At 56.3% G+C, this 14560-nt stretch overlaps 2 protein-coding genes across 3 annotated transcripts; both read left to right on the top strand.

The window, feature by feature from the left end:
- The first annotated feature begins 1865 nt into the window (after nt 1-1865).
- On the top strand, nt 1866-5948 carry LOC149919413 (E3 ubiquitin-protein ligase PHF7-like). Its single transcript, XM_090134402.1, has 9 exons — nt 1866-1964; nt 2281-2372; nt 2464-2565; nt 2824-2948; nt 3099-3261; nt 3353-3459; nt 3678-3791; nt 3947-4065; nt 4231-5948. Exons 1-9 carry the CDS (start codon nt 1922-1924, stop codon nt 4872-4874), a joined length of 1509 nt encoding a protein of 502 aa, XP_089990528.1. The 5' UTR covers nt 1866-1921; the 3' UTR covers nt 4875-5948.
- Nucleotides 5949-9606: 3658 nt separating this feature from the next.
- LOC149919412 (E3 ubiquitin-protein ligase PHF7-like) lies at nt 9607-13991 on the top strand. 2 transcript variants are annotated; one of them, XM_090134401.1, is made up of 9 exons: nt 9607-9743; nt 10060-10151; nt 10243-10344; nt 10603-10727; nt 10878-11040; nt 11132-11238; nt 11457-11570; nt 11726-11844; nt 12010-13991. In XM_090134401.1, exons 1-9 carry the CDS (start codon nt 9701-9703, stop codon nt 12651-12653), a joined length of 1509 nt encoding a protein of 502 aa, XP_089990527.1. In that variant the 5' UTR covers nt 9607-9700; the 3' UTR covers nt 12654-13991. The 2 variants fall into 2 exon arrangements, with proteins under 2 accessions (XP_089990527.1, XP_089990526.1); XM_090134400.1 differs by having other exon boundaries at nt 10057-10151.
- Nucleotides 13992-14560: the final 569 nt, after the last annotated feature.

Here is a 14560-nt window from a genome sequence, read left to right as displayed (position 1 = left end):
TGACCTGGGGGTGTTGGTTGATGCTCGGCTGAACATGAGCCGACAGTGTGCCCAGGTGGCCATGAGGGCCAATGGCATCCTGGCCTGCATTAGAAATAGTGTGGCCAGCAGGAGCAGGGAGGGCGGCACCTCGAGTACTGTGTTCAGTTTCGGGCCCCTCACTACAAGAAAGACATTGAGGCCCTGGAACGAGTCCAGGGAAGGGCAACGAAACTGGTGAGGGGTCTGGAGCACAAGTCTTATGAGGAGCAGCTGAGGGAGCTGGGATTGTTTAGTCTGGAGAAGAGGAGGCTCAGGGGAGACCTCATTGCACTTTACAGCTTCCTGAAGGGAGGTTGTGATGAAAAAGGGTCTGGCCTCTTCTCCCAGGCAAATAGTAGGACCCGAGGAAATGGCCAGAAGTTGTACCAGAGGAGGTTTAGGTTGGACACTAGGAGAAACTTTTTCTCTCAGAGGATGGTCAGGCACTGGAATGGCCTGCCCAGGGAGGTGGTGCAGTCGCCGTCCCTGGCGGTGTTCAAGAGGCGCCTGGATGAGGAGCTACGAGATATGGTTTAGTAGCTTGTGGTACTAATAGGAATGGGAAGGCAGTTGACTAGATGATCTTGCAGGTCGTTTCCAACCACGTGATTCTATGATTCTATGAAAAGGAATTGTTTGAAAGGCTGCAGACAAAGGGTGGTGATAGAGGGTTTATGTCCTGGTAGAGGCCGGTAACGAGCTGTGTCCCCCAGAGGTCTGTCTTGGCACCGCTACTCTTTAACATCTTTACCGATGTCATCGATGATGGAATTGAGTGCACCCTCAGCAAGTTTGCTGATGACACCAAGCTGAGTGCTGCAGTTGACACAGTGGAAGGAAGGGATGCCATTCGGAGGCACCCCAACGAACTCAAAAGGTGGGCCCAGGTGAATGCAGTGAGGTTCAACACACCAAAGTGCAAGGTTTGGCACTTGGGCCGGAGGAATCTCAGGCATATATACAAACGGGAAGGAAGAATCCTTGGGAGTAGCCCTGCAGAGAAGAACTTGGGCGTCCTGATGGATGAAAACCTGAACATGAGCCAGCAATGTGCTCCTGCAGCTCAGAAAGCAAATGGAAGCGTGGGGTTCATCAGAAGAGGGCCGTCCAGCAGGGACAGGGAGGGGATTGTCCCTCTCTATTCTGCTCTTGTGAGGCCCCATCTGGACTAAGGCATCCAGGTCTGGGGCACCCAGTACAAGAAAGACAGGGTTGGAGAGGGTCCAGAGAAGGGCCACAAAAATCATCTGATCAGGGGGCTGGAGCAGCTCCCCTACAAAGACAGGCTGAGGGAGCTGGGGCAGTACAGACTAGATAAGAGAAGGCACAGCGGAGACCTCACGGAGCCCTTCCAGTACCTGAAAAGGACCTACAGGAAAGCTGCCTTTTTTAAAGGGCGTGTAGCTACAAGACGACGGAAAACAGCCTTCAACTGGAAGAGGGCAGATTTAAACCAGATATTAGGAAGAAATTCTCTACGGTGAGGGTGATCCTTGTCGGCAGAGAAGAAGAGGTATCCCCTCGTGGAAGATCTGGTATGTTACCCAGGCAAGAGGACAACCACGCAGAAAGAAGTCGAGCAAACGAGAGAATTAGCTGTGCTGGGTGTGATGCAAAATATTGACAAAAAGAGGGGAGATTGACACAGGTTGTTGGAAGAAAGTTCTGTCAGAGAAGCTGTGGAGCTGCCACCCTCCTGCTTGGAAGCCAAGGGCCCGGCACCCACAGTCGCCATGAGGCAGTGACCGTGATGTCACAGTGGGTGTCACGGAGCAGCCATTGTGACGCGTGAAGCTTGGAGCACAGCAAAGGCTGTCGGGCTCAGGACGAGTGTCAGTGCGGCCTGGTGAGGCGTGGAGAGAACAGGGACTCTCGTAGTGCTCACCGTCAACGCACAATCATGTCCAATAAGAAGAGGAAGGCCTCCAGCTCAGAGGAGCCAGGTGAGAGCACAGCATCCCTGCGCACGGCTCCCAACGCTGGGCAGAGGGGTGCTGGGGCTCTGCCTGCGGCTGGGAGCTGAGAGGGGAGGAAGGGGCAGGCAGGAGCTCCCAGGCGGGCATGGAGCAGGGCCCCTCTGCTCCTTGGCAAAGGGGGCCCAGCTTGGGCTGTGACTGCCTTGGGCCTGCCATGGCCCCTTCCCCTCCACCGCCTCCAGCCAGCACGGCAGGCACAGAGCAGGACCCTGGGGACAGCCCTCAGGGACACCTGGCCTCACCAGGTGCTCACCGCTGCTCACGTTTGCTCTCTCCTCAGCAGTGTGCATGCTGTGTGGCCGGGCAGATGATGACCCGGACATCTTTGGGCGCACTATTGGCGACAGTTTCACGTCTATCCATGAGTTCTGCTTGGTGAGTTCCCCCCGGTGATCCTGTCTGCTTCCAAACGGGATACTCCCTTCCTCCCTGTCCTCATGAGTTCCTGCTCTTTTCTCTCCTACAGATTTTTGCCCACATCACTTTGGAAGAAAGACCCCCAGAGGAGCAATCTATGGCCGTTGACCTTGCTGCCCTCGCACGCAAGGTCAAGCAGGCAAACAAGAAGGTGAGGACCTGAGCGGAGCAGGCAGATCTGTGCCAGGAGGGGCTCACACCAGCTTAGTCTGAACCCAGGGAAAGCAATCACAGCCCTTCCAACCGCCTCCGGGACGAAGGCCTGCCCATAGGGGATCAGCCCTGTCCACCAAGCTGCTTTGTAGAGTGTGACCCAGAAGTGGCCACATCCTGTGCCCTGCCCAAAGGTGTGAGGCCAGCTGTGGAGGCCCTGTGCCTGCCTCTGATGGGGCTGTTCTGCTTTTTCCAGCAATGCTGTGTTTGCGGTGAGAGGGGGGCGACCATCACATGCGCAGAGAGTGGCTGTGCACGCAGCTTCCATCTGCCCTGCGCTGCGGATGGGGAATGCATCACACAGTATTTTGGAGAGCACAGGTAAGGGCTGTCCGCAGCAGCCAAGCCAGGGAGGAACCCACAAGGTCACCTCCCAGCAGCCTGCCAGAGCCAGGGCTTGGGGCTCCTTCCTGCTCCTCCACTGCCCTCACAGCACTTCTCACTGTGCCCATCCCTTCCATCTTCCCCCAGGTCCTTCTGTTGGGAGCACCGCCCTCGACAGACAGCAGTGACAGCTCCAGCAGAAGACACCATCTGCGTCATTTGCCAGGAGACCGTGGGGGACAGATTGACCTACCACACCATGGTGTGCCCAGCGTGCACACATGCCTGGTTCCACCGGGGTTGCATCCAAGTAGGAGCCCTCTCCTCACCCTGCAGGCATGCTTAGTGCTCAGCAACACCAGGCACTGCTCACGCTCACCCTGCTTGCGCTTCTTCTGCAGAAACAGGCATTGAATGCTGGCACTATGTGCTTCCGGTGCCCCAGTTGCAGAGACAATGCAGTATTCTGTGACGAAATGTCTACCATGGGGATCCAAATCCCAGCCAGGTTGGTGTCTTTCTGCCAAACCATGCAGATGACAAGGTGCAAGCGCTGGGCCTGCCCAGGCACTGTCTCGGCAGGCCTGGCCCTTTGCTGTCTCATGGGCACGTGCCTCAGCTTCGTGAAGAAGCTAAAAATGGCGTTGGGGTGGATGAGATGGGACAACCTTGGATCTGATGCTGGGGACACTGGGCTCTCATCAGTTTCCCTCCCTTCTCTTGTAGAAGACCATCATGGGACGACTACCGTGCATACGCACCACTCCTCCAGAGGCACCAGCGCTGCGATGCCAGCAGGTGCCTTTACCCTAGAGGCAGACGACAGGCAGATATAAGGGGGTGAGTTACCACAGCAGCTCGCTGAGGTTCCGCGGGGGATCTCAGCCTCAGCACGGGCTGGGGGAGCGAGGGCAGAGCACCAGAGATGTGCTGTGCCGGGCACTCCCTCGCTTGGGAATCTGGTCCTCACAGCCACAACCCCTTTGCTTCCCCAGGCCCTGGCAGCTGATCCTGTGCAGCTCCTGTGCTGCTGAGGGCACTCACCGCCGGTGCTCCCACTTGAGCAACACAACAGCCACATGGGAGTGCGACAGCTGTGCTGGCCTGGGTACCGGTAAGAGGCAATCGGCTGCGTGGCAGCGCGCTGGGCCCCGGCAAGGCCTGGCAGCAAGTGCTCAGGGCAGCTTTGCCAGAGTCTCTCTGCCCAAGGAGGGATGGCAGCCTGTCCCTACCCAGGGCGACAGCTTTATCCTGCTGACCTTCCCGCCTCCCCTTACAGCCTCCAGCACCATCTCGGAGCTCGCTGGGCCCAGCACTGCCAGCCAGGGGGGCCTGCAACCATCCCACGGCCCCCAGGAACCAGAGGACAGCAGGTCCGGCCCCAGCAGCCAGGTAGCATCGGGGCCATCACACAGTTCCCAGCTGCCAGAGCTCAGCAGTCAGACCAGTGAGCTGGGGACCGAACATGGGACAATCCGCTCACATTTTCCTGACCATCAGGATGCATCTGAGCTGCACCGAGCACAGCGTGGCAGCAGACGCACAGCAGCCCCAAGAGCTGAAAGCAGCTCACACCCATCCACCAGACAGGGCACATCGGGATCCTCCGGAGCAGTCACAGTGGCTGCACGCAGAAGGCGTTCCAGGCAGCGGGGAACAAGCCGGACACGAAGCCGCTCCCCGCTGCAAGGTCAGGCCCCGGGTTCCCAGAGCCGGACCAGAAGGCCTCAGGGCAGCAGGCGAACACCATCTCCAGCTGCTCAGAACAGCACCCACAGCACCACCAGACCGGTGACACGGAGGTCCTCGAGGGCTCCCCTGCATTCACACACTGGGGAACGGCCCACGCAGCCAGGGGAGGCCCGCATGCGAAGCCGTTCCTCAGTGGCACATCGAGTCCCAGATGTCCACAGCCGGCCCTGAGGAGGCTGCAGGAGACAATTCCAACAGCGGGGGCTATTCCAGGCATGAAGTGACTCCCGGGTCCAACATCAAAGCCAGCATTTCCCCTCCAGTCAGCCCCAAAAAAGATGGCATGGAAGCAGTTTCAACAGCGGGGGCTATCCCGGGCATGAAGTCACTCCCGGGTACAACATCAAAGCCAACATCCCCCCGAGGTCAGCCAGAAAAATGATGGCATGGATAGCCGTTCCAACAGTGGGGGTATCCCAGGCGTGAAGTCGCTTCTGAGCCCAGTGTCGAAGACAGCATCCCCCCACACATTCAGCCCCCAAAACTATGGCATGAAAACAGCCGTGTGCCAACGCCGTCTGCTGGCTCTAGTCCCTAGTGTCAACACAATAAACCCCACCATCCCACACACATTTCTTTGTCCGCTTCTTCTTCTCTGCTTGTCCTGAGGAGGGCAGACTTAGGCGCTGGGATCACAGGGTTTTCTCCTCCTCACCACCTTCCCAGCAAACTGGATGGGCAAAACCAGTGTGGCACGTCAGAAGGGTGTGACACGGCAGTCAGTGCAGGCACACAGTTAGCACAGCCCGTGGCACCTGGTCACCCTGGAGAAGAGCAATCACTTGACAGGCTGTTGCTCCTCTGTAGCACCAAGGTGCAGCCACAGTCCCCACGCTGCAGGGAGCTGTTGCAAGATGGAACGTGGTGACTCAGCACCTAAGTCCATGCAGCGATTCAGGTCTCAGGCTGCGAAGAGTGTCTGACACTGTCACTGCTACACAAGGGCAACGGAAATACCGCCTGTGTGCCGTGTGAACAAGTGGATGATCTGCTCAGAATGGTGGCGGAGCTAAAGCTGGAGAGGTTGGGGAGCATCTGAGATTGTGAGAGGGACATAGATTGCTGGAGTCACACTCTGCCGTCCTAGCAGGAAAGGCACAAGGAGACGCTCTACAAGTAGCACTGGATGACCTACCCTCTAGCAGTCTGACATGAGGAGGGGACCTCAGGGATTGCAAGGGAAGGGAACGAGTGCCTGCTCAGGGCAACAAGCAGTTTGCCTCGCAGTCTGTCCTACCTTCCCAGGTGCCCTTTGCTCTCCTAGGGAGAGCTCATTGTGGCCTTTTGGTATTTGAAAGGAGCGTATAAACAGGAGGGGTATGACTGTTTCACAGAATCGCAGAATGGCCTGGGTTGGAAGGGATCTCAAGGATCATGAAGCTCCAAGCGCCCCAACACAGGCACGGCCACAAACCTCCCCATTTAATACCAGACCAGGCTGCCCAGGGCCACATCCAACCTGGCCTTGAACACCACCGGGGATAGACCAGGCATCCCCAGCCTCTCTGGGCAGCCTGTTCCAGCACCTTACCACTCCCATAGTAAAGAACTTCCCCCTGACATCCAACCTAAATCTTCCCTCCCTCAACTTAAAACCATTTCCCCTTGTCCTGCTGTTATCTACTCTTTCAAAGAGTTGACCCTCCTCCTGTTTATAGGCTCCCGTTAGGTACTGAAGGGCTTCAATTAGGTCAACTCGCAGCCTCCTTTTCTCCAGGCTGAACAAGTCCATCTCCCTCAGCCTGTCTTTGTCGGGGAGCTGCTCCAGCCCTCTGATCATCTTCATGCTCCTCCCCTGGACCGTCTCCAACAGCTCTCTGTATTTCTTGTACTGGGGGCTCCAGACCAGGACACAGTACTCCAGACGGGGCCTCACATGGATACAGTACAGAGGGACAATCACCTTGTTCTCCCTGCTGATGGAGCCCAGGATACCATTTGCTTTCCGTGCTGCAAGAGCATACTGCTGGCTCATGTTAAGTTTTTTATCCGTCAGGACACCCAGGTCCTTCTCAAACTCGACTGTTTGCGAGGGTGGAGAGTGGTAGGACAAGGGGGAATGGTTTTAAACTGAGACAGGGGAGGTTTAGGTTACATATTAGGAGGAAGCTTTCCACACAGCAGGTGGTGACAAACTGGAACAGGCTGCCCAGAGTGGTTGTGGATGCCCCATCCCTGGAGGCATTCAAGGCCAGGCTGGACGTGGTTCTGGACAGCGTGGTTTAGTGGCTGGCAACCCTGCACACAGCGGGGAGGTTGAAACTAGATGATCCTTTTCAACCCCAGCCATTCTATGAATAGGTATGAGGCTCTGGAGCTGGACGGACGGGACATGTGGATGAAGGTCCCTCCACGTTGGAGGGGTTGCCCTGGGCAAGTCAGACTGCCCTGTGTCACCACATCATCAATCAAGAAAAAAGAAGAGATGTCATCATGGAGGACTCCCTCCTGAGGGGTACAGAGGGTCACACATGTCGCTCAGATCCCCCCCCCAGGGAGGTTTGCTGCCTGCCTAGGGCCTGGGTGACATGTCACTAGGAACATCACTCCACATGACGGAGCGACAGCATTGGTGAACAAAAGGAAGGTGACCAATGTAATTTACCTGGACTTCTGCCAAGCCTCTGATGGTCCCCCACCACATCCTTATCTCCAAATTGGAGAGATGGGGATTTGACGGGTAGACCACCTGGTGGTAGACCACCTGGTCTCTCACAGTATCCTTCTGCGGAAACTGGCTGCCCATGGCTTGGACAGTTTTACCCTCCGTTGGATAAGGAACTGGCTGGAGGGCCGTGCGGCCCATCCTGTTTAATATCTTTACTGACGACTTAGATGAAGGGATTGAGTGTACCCTGAGTAAGTTTGCAGATGACACCAAGCTGGGAGGTGGTGTCGATCTGCCTGAGGGTAGGGAGGCTCTGCAGAGGGATCTAGATAAGTTGGGTCGCTGGGCTGAGGTGAATGGGATGAGGTTTAACAAGGCCAAGTGTTGGGTCCTGCACTTTGGCCACAACAACCCCATGCAGCGCTACAGGCTTAGGGATGAGTGGTTGGATGACTGTGAAGAGGAAAGTGACCTGGGGGTGTTGGTTGATGCTCGGCTGAACATGAGCCGACAGTGTGCCCAGGTGGCCATGAGGGCCAATGGCATCCTGGCCTGCATTAGAAATAGTGTGGCCAGCAGGAGCAGGGAGGGCGGCACCTCGAGTACTGTGTTCAGTTTCGGGCCCCTCACTACAAGAAAGACATTGAGGCCCTGGAACGAGTCCAGGGAAGGGCAACGAAACTGGTGAGGGGTCTGGAGCACAAGTCTTATGAGGAGCGGCTGAGGGAGCTGGGATTGTTTAGTCTGGAGAAGAGGAGGCTCAGGGGAGACCTCATTGCACTTTACAGCTTCCTGAAGGGAGGTTGTGATGAAAAAGGGTCTGGCCTCTTCTCCCAGGCAAATAGTAGGACCCGAGGAAATGGCCAGAAGTTGTACCAGAGGAGGTTTAGGTTGGACACTAGGAGAAACTTTTTCTCTCAGAGGATGGTCAGGCACTGGAATGGCCTGCCCAGGGAGGTGGTGGAGTCGCCGTCCCTGGCGGTGTTCAAGAGGCGCCTGGATGAGGAGCTACGGGATATGGTTTAGTAGCTTGTGGTACTAATAGGAATGGGAAGGCGGTTGACTAGATGATCTTGCAGGTCGTTTCCAACCACGTGATTCTATGATTCTATGAAAAGGAATTGTTTGAAAGGCTGCAGACAAAGGGTGGTGATAGAGGGTTTATGTCCTGGTAGAGGCCGGTAACGAGCTGTGTCCCCCAGAGGTCTGTCTTGGCACCGCTACTCTTTAACATCTTTACCGATGTCATCGATGATGGAATTGAGTGCACCCTCAGCAAGTTTGCTGATGACACCAAGCTGAGTGCTGCAGTTGACACAGTGGAAGGAAGGGATGCCATTCGGAGGCACCCCAACGAACTCAAAAGGTGGGCCCAGGTGAATGCAGTGAGGTTCAACACACCAAAGTGCAAGGTTTGGCACTTGGGCCGGAGGAATCTCAGGCATATATACAAACGGGAAGGAAGAATCCTTGGGAGTAGCCCTGCAGAGAAGAACTTGGGCGTCCTGATGGATGAAAACCTGAACATGAGCCAGCAATGTGCTCCTGCAGCTCAGAAAGCAAATGGAAGCGTGGGGTTCATCAGAAGAGGGCCGTCCAGCAGGGACAGGGAGGGGATTGTCCCTCTCTATTCTGCTCTTGTGAGGCCCCATCTGGACTAAGGCATCCAGGTCTGGGGCACCCAGTACAAGAAAGACAGGGTTGGAGAGGGTCCAGAGAAGGGCCACAAAAATCATCTGATCAGGGGGCTGGAGCAGCTCCCCTACAAAGACAGGCTGAGGGAGCTGGGGCAGTACAGACTAGATAAGAGAAGGCACAGCGGAGACCTCACGGAGCCCTTCCAGTACCTGAAAAGGACCTACAGGAAAGCTGCCTTTTTTAAAGGGCGTGTAGCTACAAGACGACGGAAAACAGCCTTCAACTGGAAGAGGGCAGATTTAAACCAGATATTAGGAAGAAATTCTCTACGGTGAGGGTGATCCTTGTCGGCAGAGAAGAAGAGGTATCCCCTCGTGGAAGATCTGGTATGTTACCCAGGCAAGAGGACAACCACGCAGAAAGAAGTCGAGCAAACGAGAGAATTAGCTGTGCTGGGTGTGATGCAAAATATTGACAAAAAGAGGGGAGATTGACACAGGTTGTTGGAAGAAAGTTCTGTCAGAGAAGCTGTGGAGCTGCCACCCTCCTGCTTGGAAGCCAAGGGCCCGGCACCCACAGTCGCCATGAGGCAGTGACCGTGATGTCACAATGGGTGTCACGGAGCAGCCATTGTGACGCGTGAGGCTTGGAGCACAGCAAAGGCTGTCGGGCTCAGGCCGAGTGTCAGTGCGGCCTGGTGAGGCGTGGAGAGAACAGGGACTCTCGTAGTGCTCACCGTCAACGCACAATCATGTCCAATAAGAAGAGGAAGGCCTCCAGCTCAGAGGAGCCAGGTGAGAGCACAGCATCCCTGCGCACGGCTCCCAACGCTGGGCAGAGGGGTGCTGGGGCTCTGCCTGCGGCTGGGAGCTGAGAGGGGAGGAAGGGGCAGGCAGGAGCTCCCAGGCGGGCATGGAGCAGGGCCCCTCTGCTCCTTGGCAAAGGGGGCCCAGCTTGGGCTGTGACTGCCTTGGGCCTGCCATGGCCCCTTCCCCTCCACCGCCTCCAGCCAGCACGGCAGGCACAGAGCAGGACCCTGGGGACAGCCCTCAGGGACACCTGGCCTCACCAGGTGCTCACCGCTGCTCACGTTTGCTCTCTCCTCAGCAGTGTGCATGCTGTGTGGCCGGGCAGATGATGACCCGGACATCTTTGGGCGCACTATTGGCGACAGTTTCACGTCTATCCATGAGTTCTGCTTGGTGAGTTCCCCCCGGTGATCCTGTCTGCTTCCAAACGGGATACTCCCTTCCTCCCTGTCCTCATGAGTTCCTGCTCTTTTCTCTCCTACAGATTTTTGCCCACATCACTTTGGAAGAAAGACCCCCAGAGGAGCAATCTATGGCCGTTGACCTTGCTGCCCTCGCACGCAAGGTCAAGCAGGCAAACAAGAAGGTGAGGACCTGAGCGGAGCAGGCAGATCTGTGCCAGGAGGGGCTCACACCAGCTTAGTCTGAACCCAGGGAAAGCAATCACAGCCCTTCCAACCACCTCCGGGACGAAGGCCTGCCCATAGGGGATCAGCCCTGTCCACCAAGCTGCTTTGTAGAGTGTGACCCAGAAGTGGCCACATCCTGTGCCCTGCCCAAAGGTGTGAGGCCAGCTGTGGAGGCCCTGTGCCTGCCTCTGATGGGGCTGTTCTGCTTTTTCCAGCAATGCTGTGTTTGCGGTGAGAGGGGGGCGACCATCACATGCGCAGAGAGTGGCTGTGCACGCAGCTTCCATCTGCCCTGCGCTGCAGATGGGGAATGCATCACACAGTATTTTGGAGAGCACAGGTAAGGGCTGTCCGCAGCAGCCAAGCCAGGGAGGAACCCACAAGGTCACCTCCCAGCAGCCTGCCAGAGCCAGGGCTTGGGGCTCCTTCCTGCTCCTCCACTGCCCTCACAGCACTTCTCACTGTGCCCATCCCTTCCATCTTCCCCCAGGTCCTTCTGTTGGGAGCACCGCCCTCGACAGACAGCAGTGACAGCTCCAGCAGAAGACACCATCTGCGTCATTTGCCAGGAGACCGTGGGGGACAGATTGACCTACCACACCATGGTGTGCCCAGCGTGCACACATGCCTGGTTCCACCGGGGTTGCATCCAAGTAGGAGCCCTCTCCTCACCCTGCAGGCATGCTTAGTGCTCAGCAACACCAGGCACTGCTCACGCTCACCCTGCTTGCGCTTCTTCTGCAGAAACAGGCATTGAATGCTGGCACTATGTGCTTCCGGTGCCCCAGTTGCAGAGACAATGCAGTATTCTGTGACGAAATGTCTACCATGGGGATCCAAATCCCAGCCAGGTTGGTGTCTTTCTGCCAAACCATGCAGATGACAAGGTGCAAGCGCTGGGCCTGCCCAGGCACTGTCTCGGCAGGCCTGGCCCTTTGCTGTCTCATGGGCACGTGCCTCAGCTTCGTGAAGAAGCTAAAAATGGCGTTGGGGTGGATGAGATGGGACAACCTTGGATCTGATGCTGGGGACACTGGGCTCTCATCAGTTTCCCTCCCTTCTCTTGTAGAAGACCATCATGGGACGACTACCGTGCATACGCACCACTCCTCCAGAGGCACCAGCGCTGCGATGCCAGCAGGTGCCTTTACCCTAGAGGCAGACGACAGGCAGATATAAGGGGGTGAGTTACCACAGCAGCTCGCTGAGGTTCCGCGGGGGATCTCAGCCTCAGCACGGGCTGGGGGAGCGAGGGCAGAGCACCAGAGATGTGCTGTGCCGGGCACTCCCTCGCTTGGGAATCTGGTCCTCACAGCCACAACCCCTTTGCTTCCCCAGGCCCTGGCAGCTGATCCTGTGCAGCTCCTGTGCTGCTGAGGGCACTCACCGCCGGTGCTCCCACTTGAGCAACACAACAGCCACATGGGAGTGCAACAGCTGTGCTGGCCTGGGTACCGGTAAGAGGCAATCGGCTGCGTGGCAGCGCGCTGGGCCCCGGCAAGGCCTGGCAGCAAGTGCTCAGGGCAGCTTTGCCAGAGTCTCTCTGCCCAAGGAGGGATGGCAGCCTGTCCCTACCCAGGGCGACAGCTTCATCCTGCTGACCTTCCCGCCTCCCCTTACAGCCTCCAGCACCATCTCGGAGCTTGCTGGGCCCAGCACTGCCAGCCAGGGGGGCCTGCAACCATCCCACGGCCCCCAGGAACCAGAGGACAGCAGGTCCGGCCCCAGCAGCCAGGTAGCATCGGGGCCATCACACAGTTCCCAGCTGCCAGAGCTCAGCAGTCAGACCAGTGAGCTGGGGACCGAACATGGGACAATCCGCTCACATTTTCCTGACCATCAGGATGCATCTGAGCTGCACCGAGCACAGCGTGGCAGCAGACGCACAGCAGCCCCAAGAGCTGAAAGCAGCTCACACCCATCCACCAGACAGGGCACATCGGGATCCTCCGGAGCAGCCACAGTGGCTGCACGCAGAAGGCGTTCCAGGCAGCGGGGAACAAGCCGGACACGAAGCCGCTCCCCGCTGCAAGGTCAGGCCCCGGGTTCCCAGAGCCGGACCAGAAGGCCTCAGGGCAGCAGGCGAACACCATCTCCAGCTGCTCAGAACAGCACCCACAGCACCACCAGACCGGTGACACGGAGGTCCTCGAGGGCTCCCCTGCATTCACACACTGGGGAACGGCCCACGCAGCCAGGGGAGGCCCGCATGCGAAGCCGTTCCTCAGTGGCACATCGAGTCCCAGATGTCCACAGCCGGCCCTGAGGAGGCTGCAGGAGACAATTCCAACAGCGGGGGCTATTCCAGGCATGAAGTGACTCCCGGGTCCAACATCAAAGCCAGCATTTCCCCTCCAGTCAGCCCCAAAAAAGATGGCATGGAAGCAGTTTCAACAGCGGGGGCTATCCCGGGCATGAAGTCACTCCCGGGTACAACATCAAAGCCAACATCCCCCCGAGGTCAGCCAGAAAAATGATGGCATGGATAGCCGTTCCAACAGTGGGGGTATCCCAGGCGTGAAGTCGCTTCTGAGCCCAGTGTCGAAGACAGCATCCCCCCACACATTCAGCCCCCAAAACTATGGCATGAAAACAGCCGTGTGCCAACGCCGTCTGCTGGCTCTAGTCCCTAGTGTCAACACAATAAACCCCACCATCCCACACACATTTCTTTGTCCGCTTCTTCTTCTCTGCTTGTCCTGAGGAGGGCAGACTTAGGCGCTGGGATCACAGGGTTTTCTCCTCCTCACCACCTTCCCAGCAAACTGGATGGGCAAAACCAGTGTGGCACGTCAGAAGGGTGTGACACGGCAGTCAGTGCAGGCACACAGTTAGCACAGCCCGTGGCACCTGGTCACCCTGGAGAAGAGCAATCACTTGACAGGCTGTTGCTCCTCTGTAGCACCAAGGTGCAGCCTCAGTCCTGTAAGAGGTTATTATTTTGCATCATTATTGTCTCAATGTTTGCTGAGGACAGAGATGAACAAGTTCTGGCAAGTCCTGGGCAAGGATTGTCAAATCCTTTGGCTGAAGGACACAGATGGACAAATTCAGGCAAGTCTTGGGAAGGGTTGTGAAATCCTTTGTCTGAGGAACACAGATGGACAAGGCCAGGGGCAAAGAGAGAGAGAGAAGCTGCAGCTTAATGGTCGTGGAACGGTCTTTTGTGTGGGCTTATCTCGAGAAAGATGGCCATCTCGGGGTACTCACGTGACTCCTGCTCAAGTGCCCAGGGATGTCACGTTGGCAGGAGAAGAAGTAGGATAAAAAGAGGAATCAAAAACTATGAGGATAGGTGTCTGCCATCAGATTCCTCACTGCGGAATTCCTGCATGCTGTTGGACTCTCCTGGGCCTGCTACCTGAGTCCTGCTGCTTCTCTTACTTTTTTCTGCCACCTGCTTGCTGCCCAAGGCCAGCCACACTGCTGCTCTCCCCCCCTGCTGCGTCTGCCTCCGACCTTCGAAACGTCATGCAACGGGACTGCTCTGGATCCTGGTGGTGACTATCCCCGTTTTACGCGATTCTTGCTTCATTCCTACCTTTTCTATCGCCCTTCTTCCCTTCCCCGTCTCCCTGATTAGGATTTATAATAAACTGGTTGGACTAACTTATGAACCGTTGTTTCTTAATCTCACGCCGAGTATACAGATATTAAAAGAACCTCATCTCCCTCCTATAAATTGGAGGGAGACAAGTCCCCACGCTGCAGGGAGCTGTTGCAAGATGGCCTCCAGATGGGGCCTCTCATGGATACAGGGCAGAGGAACAATCTCCCTGTCCCTGCTGGCCACTCCTCTTCTGATGAAGTCCAGGATGCCTTTGGTATCCAAGCTGCAAGAGATAGAATAATGCATACAATCGTGGTGAATTCTGTATTAGTATGACAAACTTGGCATCTTCTTTTTGAAAGGGTCTTGATAATTTTGCAGCTAATCTATACCATCAAGATGTTATTTATATTTCGTAGCAGTAGGTAATTACACTTGTACAAATCCACGTTTCAGAACCAGGATTAATAAAATGCTGGTAGTCTTCCCTCTAGTGTTCCTCAATATGGAAATTTCACATAACAGTGTACAACAGCAGGTATTTTAAATGAAGGAAAAAGCTAAGAATCTTTTGGATATTGAGTGAAAACTTTAAACGTTCACTTTTTTGAGTACACAGCAAT

Source organism: Phasianus colchicus, chromosome 1, assembly GCF_987193195.1.
Source record: "Phasianus colchicus chromosome 1, bPhaCol1.hap1.1, whole genome shotgun sequence".
Lineage (NCBI taxonomy): Eukaryota > Metazoa > Chordata > Aves > Galliformes > Phasianidae > Phasianus > Phasianus colchicus.
The sequence above is the reverse complement of the archived record's forward strand: the minus strand, read 5'-3'. Positions and strand labels throughout refer to the sequence as shown.